The sequence below is a fragment of the Orycteropus afer genome, unplaced genomic scaffold, assembly GCF_000298275.1.
Source record: "Orycteropus afer afer isolate SDZICR_OR568_19922 unplaced genomic scaffold, OryAfe1.0 scaffold00219, whole genome shotgun sequence".
Taxonomy (NCBI): Eukaryota; Metazoa; Chordata; class Mammalia; order Tubulidentata; family Orycteropodidae; genus Orycteropus; species Orycteropus afer.
The window spans coordinates 4527926-4534306 of NW_006921806.1; the positions used below are offsets into that span (position 1 = coordinate 4527926).

General features: G+C 44.3%; 1 protein-coding gene across 1 annotated transcript in view; it reads left to right on the plus strand.

Moving 5' to 3' along the window:
* The window catches only part of POFUT2 (protein O-fucosyltransferase 2), a 27062-nt gene that overhangs the window by 11571 nt on the left and 9110 nt on the right, over positions 1-6381 (plus strand). The window contains exon 5 of the mRNA XM_007948689.2: positions 6100-6166. Coding sequence (XP_007946880.1) covers positions 6100-6166 — 67 coding nt within the window. The remainder of the gene's footprint in view (positions 1-6099; positions 6167-6381) is intronic.

A 6381-nucleotide genomic window follows, 5' to 3' on the forward strand; every position in this document is an offset into this window, starting at 1 on the left:
AAAGCAGGGATTGTGGGGCTGGCGCGGGATCGGGCAGTGTTTCATTCTGCTGTGCATGGGGTCGCTATGAGTCGGAAACAACTCGACGGCACTTAACAACAACAACAACATCACTATGGAAGTAGATTGTCCAGTCTTCCTTCCGAGGAGTGGCTGTTGGGTTTGAGCTGCCAGTCTTCTGGTTAGCACTACGCCACCAGAGCCACTCCTCAAAAGGAAGACTGGGCAGTCCACTTCCGTAGAGATACTGCCTCAGAAACCCAAGAAGGGGTCACTATGAGTCAGAATTCGACTCAACAGCAGTGAGGATTCACTTAGGAACCTTTTAAATCAGCTCCTGTGAGTTGTAGGTTTCAGCTAGGGCTCTTCTGGCAGTCAGCCCCTGACTCGGCTCCCAGGCATAAAGGGGAACACGTTGGCAGGACTTGGGGTCATCAACAGGCCCAGGGAGAGAAGAGTCAGTGTAGCCATTGGTATAGATGAAGACTCAGGGAGCCTTGAGTCTCAGCATAGAATGAGTGGCCGGCTGTCTGGCACATCCATCTAAATGAATCCTCATATCACACACAGGAGATCCAGACTCATGAGACATCTGAAGGGCCTGAGCAAGGTGTGACCACACCATGGCCAGGGAGCAGCCACTCAGTTCTCTCTGAGGCTGCATGCACACAGGGTCTATTCTCAGGAGGAACGCTGCCAGGGTCAGTTAGCAGATGGAGGGCAAGGGGCACTAGGTAGGCAGATGCACAGAGGCTCACTGCACCTCTCGCAGCTTCCTCCCATGACCCCACACATCTGCTCAGCCCACTCCAGAGGAGACACACAAGGTCACATCCACCATGATCCCACACACAGCCTGCATTTCAGAGTAACCCATGGATATATAAAGAAGAGTAAGGATTATTTTGAGTGAGACATAATGAAAATATGACATATTAAACATGTGGGTTACAGGTAAAACCATTCTTAGAGAAAAATAGGTAGCCTTCATCGATATATGTTTAAAGTGAAGAAAGCATAAAAATGATGAGCCAAGTATGCATGGCAGAAGTTAGAAAAGAGAGAACCACAGAATAAACCAGTGGCAATGACAGGAAAGGTAGAAGAAATCAATGAAATAGTACGGATCAACAAAAGTAACATTGTTTGAAAAAATGAGTAAAATCAGCAAACTTTTTAATAGCGATCCTACATCCAGGCAGCCACAGTTAACCTGAAAACCAGGATTTTGTTCCATTCCCCTTGGGTGTTAATAAAGCAGGCAACAGAATGACATTGTGAACAGTTTTACACCAGTAAGTTTGAAAATGTTGCTGAAGTAGATAAAATAAGAAGAAGGAATCATTCTCAACTCAGAAGACCTGACACAGTCATGGGAGAGAGGAACCCACAGACTGCTCACACTTGGAGTCAGTCCTGCATCCAGCATCAATATCTACACAGAGCTCAGCAGCATGTACAAAGATAGTTTACCACATCCAAACCAGGCTGCTTCAGAGATGCACATTTGCCTTAACCTTGGAGGTTTAATCAGGGTGATTTAGTGTACTGCCAATCACAGTAAGGGAGAGAAGCCACATGGCCATCCCGGTGACACTACACAAGTCATTGATAAGGTTCGCCCTCTGGCAGTAAACGAGGAATAAAGGATTACTTATCAGAAGATCAAGGCTGCTTACAAATCCCTACAGCCAATGCTGGCTGGCTGTTCTGGTGGGACCTGAAAGCTCCCTTCAAGATTGTCTGGGTTCTCTACCCTAGAACCTGAGCTAGCTTGGCATATCCGAGGAAAGTGTAGGGGGAGAGAAAAAAAAAAAAAGATTGTCTTAGTTCTCTAGTGCTGCTATGACAGAAATATCACAAGTGGATGGTTTTACCAAACAGGAATTTATTACAGTTTAGGAGGCTGGAAGTCTGAATTCAAAGTGCTGGCTCTAGGGGCTAGCTGGAAGCCTCTTGACTTTGGGCATCAGCTCTGTGTCTTGTTCCAGGCCCACTGGAGCTGGAGGCTTCTCCTAACTCATGCAACTACTGGCTGCTGAGGCTGATGATCCCAAGATCAGCAGGCAGCACGACCAGCCACTGGTTCAAGCTTAGGAACAATCCCAAGATTGGAAGACAACATGGCAGGCCACTGGTTCAAGTCCAGAACTGGAGATGAAAACTTGGCCAAATGCAGGATCCAAATGTGCCAAAAAGCTAGAGACCTTTCCTACAGCTTTTCCATATATACTGGAAGCAGGCCACACCCTGAAGGTGACTCCCCTTCAGCTACTTAGCTGCTTACAGCAGATTCCACCATGGAGCTGACTATAGTCTCATCATGTGGAATAACTACATCCAGCTGCCAAGCCACTCAAACCCATGCCCAGCCAAGTTGGCACACAACCTTAACTCCCACAAAGATGTAGAACAAAAGAAAGTGCCTGCCCGCTTTATCTAGGCTCTAGCGTGCAGTGAATGCAATTAAATGGAACGTAGTGTCCTGAATGGGGTCCTGAGAAAGTACAGGGACATTAGGGAAAAACCGAGGGAATCTGAATAATTTAGACTTTACTAACAGTGCATCAATGTCCATCAATTGTGACGAAGGCGCACACTAATATATGATACTAAAAACGGGAAACTGTGAGCAAATGAAACTCTGTACTGTCTTTGCGGTTTTTCTGTAAATCTGAAACTGTTCTAAAATTGTTTATAAGTCCATATTCAGAAGCCAATTCCATTTCTATATAATAAAAAGTTAAAATTCATGAATGATACTATTTTACCAGAGCATAAAATATCAAATATTTTGGCACAAACCTAATTAAATTCAAAAGAGGTATTTTGAGAAACTGTAATGGGAACCTAACTAGAGTGATGTCCCATCTCCCCACATTCACTTACAGATTCAGTGCAGATCCCAGTCAGATCACACAGGTGTTTTGTATGACATTAAAGCTCTTGACAAGCTGATCCTAAAATGTTCTGTGGCCATGTAGGAGTTCCAGACAGCCATGGCACTGGGAAAAAAGAGTGAAGGGTGAGGATGGACCCTGCCAGGTATCACATGCACAAGATTGTAGCGGTGGGGCGGGGCAGGTACATAACAGGGCTGGTGACTTGAGGGAACCATAGCGAAAGCAGTGCCTGGAGAGCCCTGTGGCTGGGGAGCAGTGAGGGGATGACATCCGGGGCAGGTGGGGAAAGGTGAAGCTGGCCCACCTCACCACACGAAACCTCACTTTGAATGAATTAAAATCCTCATGTGAAAGGCAAAACCATGAGCATGGGTGAAACAGACATTCTTGAAGATGTGACCAGCACTAGCTAACAAAAGATTGATAAATGTAATTACATTAACAATAAAGACTACTAACTATCAAAAGGCATCATAAAAGTGAGAAGACAAGCCACAGAGAGGGAAGGATATCTGCAACCACTTTCATTGAAAAGGACGTTGGCTAGACCACAGGAGAAATTCCTACCAGTCAGGGAGCAAAGAGCCAGCGACCTGTGGTGAAATGTACTGGACACACTGGGTACATGACTGGAGGGAATGTGAACAATCAAGATACTGGGTGGATGCCTGACCCCATTATCACCAGAGCACTGGACACTGTCGGAAGGAGGTATTGGTAGGGATACATGTCCACTGCTGCTGGTGCCTTATCTGGGAACTGCTAGGAAAAACATTTGGCCTCAGCCACTGAGTCAGAGCACTGACCTGTGATCATCATGTCTGGTCCTCCCTGCACACCTCTGTGCACCCAGACGTGTGTTCACTGAGATATTACACATACCTTCCCAGATCAGAAAAACTGCATATCCTGCATATGGATTGTCACATATTTAAACTGAGATGTCACTAAGTGAGAAAGCGGATGAACTGCTGCTGCATGCAGCAAAGATGAATCATACAGATGGAATGAGGAGTAAGAAATGCAAAATCTAAGTACAGTCCTGTCCATTTACATAAAATTAAACAGGCAAAACTGTTTCTGAGGGAGATGGAGAGGTGAGGGATTCCTGGAAAAGTCCTGACTGTGCACCTTTGGGAGAAGGCAACTAAGGGACCAGGTGTGAGAAGGGTTGCATCCCTACCCACGTTTGTTTTACAAACTCTTTAGCTGTGTATATAATTTTATACATATTTCTACACGTCATTACATTTTATAATAAAACTAAAATTTAAAGTTTTTTCTCTTACTGCCTCCCAGAAGCAATCACTGGATCCAATTACTCTAGTAACATATACTACATACAGTGTTGCAACACGTAATTTGCTGACATTAACCCTTCTCAGGTGTGATGTTTCCAGCCTCTAAAGACAAATATAGATTGGATTTATAAAGATAATAATGAAAGACAATAAAAAATGAAAAACCAAAAAATTAGGTATTTGCCTTAAATCGGAACTGACTTAGGACTGAGTCATTGGAATGGAACCCTGTCGTAAGTTAGGGACTACTTGTAATTCCTGTTTCTTCTAGAAATATTCTTCAATCAATCTCATTTGTGTGTGCCATCTCCCTTTGTGAAACATAAAGAGACCACACCACGTCATGTTCCTACATGGTGTTTGTTGGCTTTTCCCCACTAAACCCTGGATTTTGGGAGTTTTATTGCAGAGATTCCCTTGTTCTTCTGCAGCAACCTTGTGCTAAAGCAGAGTTATAACATGGTTTGAATGAACCTGCCCACATTGGTGAGCCTTTGCTAAGTTCCAGGTTTTTAACACAGATATGGAGGAGTGAAAATGTAGGTGGGCGCCCAGGACAGGAACTGTGGGTCCCGAGGGCGTACAGTTTTATCAGGATTGCCCCACATGGCGACATATATGCTGCAGACTGCTTCCTTCTCGGTGCATCTAGATGTTGAAAGGTAGAGTCTGGTTTGTTGATTTGTATTTCTTTGATTTAAGAGTAAGAACCACGCTTAAAAGCCCTTTTGAACTTTTTTCCTCTGGATTGCCTATTTATTTTTTGCCAGTTTTTTCTCTGTCAAAATTTTTTATTTTTGTATGGTCAAATGTATTGATCTGTTCAAAGGTTTCTAGGGTTTTTACTCAAGCCTGCACCATCATAGTATTCTTAATGCTTTCCCAGTCTGCTTTGATAGTGTCTGTTTTCTACAGGTAACTTTTTGAGCCATCTGAGATGTATTTTGTGGTAGTGAGGGCCGGGTTCTAACTGCTCCCAAAGCCCCTGTCCCCCAGTGCAGAGTATACACAGTGCCTTCCTCCCACTTTTCACTGCTGCGTCATTCCGCCTGAGTGGACCTGGGTCTCTTTCTGGGGTGGCTCCTCTGAAGCGGATACCTGCTCTTGTTCCTCGCTTAGCAGGGAAGGAGTCGAGGGTTCCCTGTTCAACCAGGGGCCAGCTAGCATTCAGCCTGAGATGCTCAGTCAGCATAAGGAACACCTCTTCCCTATCTGACTCTGGTGATGGTTTTCATCAGAGTAAATAACTGACTTAATCCCTTGTGCCCATCATTATGTAGCTCTGCCCATTTACCTGGTAGTGAGTTAAGTGGTAGGTGTTAGTGAACCATCTTTGCATTCCTGGTATGAACTCTATCACGGTGTTTTATTAAGTTACTGTTGTTATTATGTTATTTGCCGTCGAGTCGGCCCCGACTCATAGTGACCCCTCCTTGGGTTTCCAAGGCAGTATCACTACGGAAGTAGGATTGCCCAACCTTCCTTCTGAGGAGTGGCTGGTGGATTTGAACCACCAGCCTTCTGGTTAGCAGTCAAGTGCCTTAGGCACTATGCTACCGGAGCTTAATATTTGTGTGTGTGTGTGTGGTGTGTTTTCCAGTTTGGGATTATAGTCACAAGTGGGTTTAGTAACACCTGGTTCAGTGTTTAGAATTAATTAGAGATTAAAACTCTGCTCATAGAATCACAGTGTGGAAGGCCAGGCGAGTACTTTTTAGAGTCTGAGCAATAATTGGCCCCAGTGTACCTTGGTTGGTACAAAAAAGCCAGTATTACCCTCAAAAGTAGTACTAGTTTATTCCTCAGCCCAGAGCTTTCCCATTTTGTGCGTACTGGAGTGTGTGATATAACTGTTTTGAAAGTAAACTCCTTCTCTTTCTTTTGTTTAAAAATAGGTCTGTGATGTTGGACAGAGCGGAGAACCTGCTTCACGACCACTATGGAGGGAAAGAGTACTGGGATGTGAGTATTTCGTGATGGGCTGCTGCTCAACTTACAACATTCGAATTTGTTGGTTTAGTTCCAAAAAATTAAAAACTATTACAAACTCCTTTTTTCGATCTTGCTGACTAAATATATGGCTCTTAGAAGTAATGGGTTTAGGCCTCTAACAGCTTACTGTGAATTTTGACCACTGCAAAGACACTGCAGTATCTCCTTTGCCCTTGGGTAGAGCG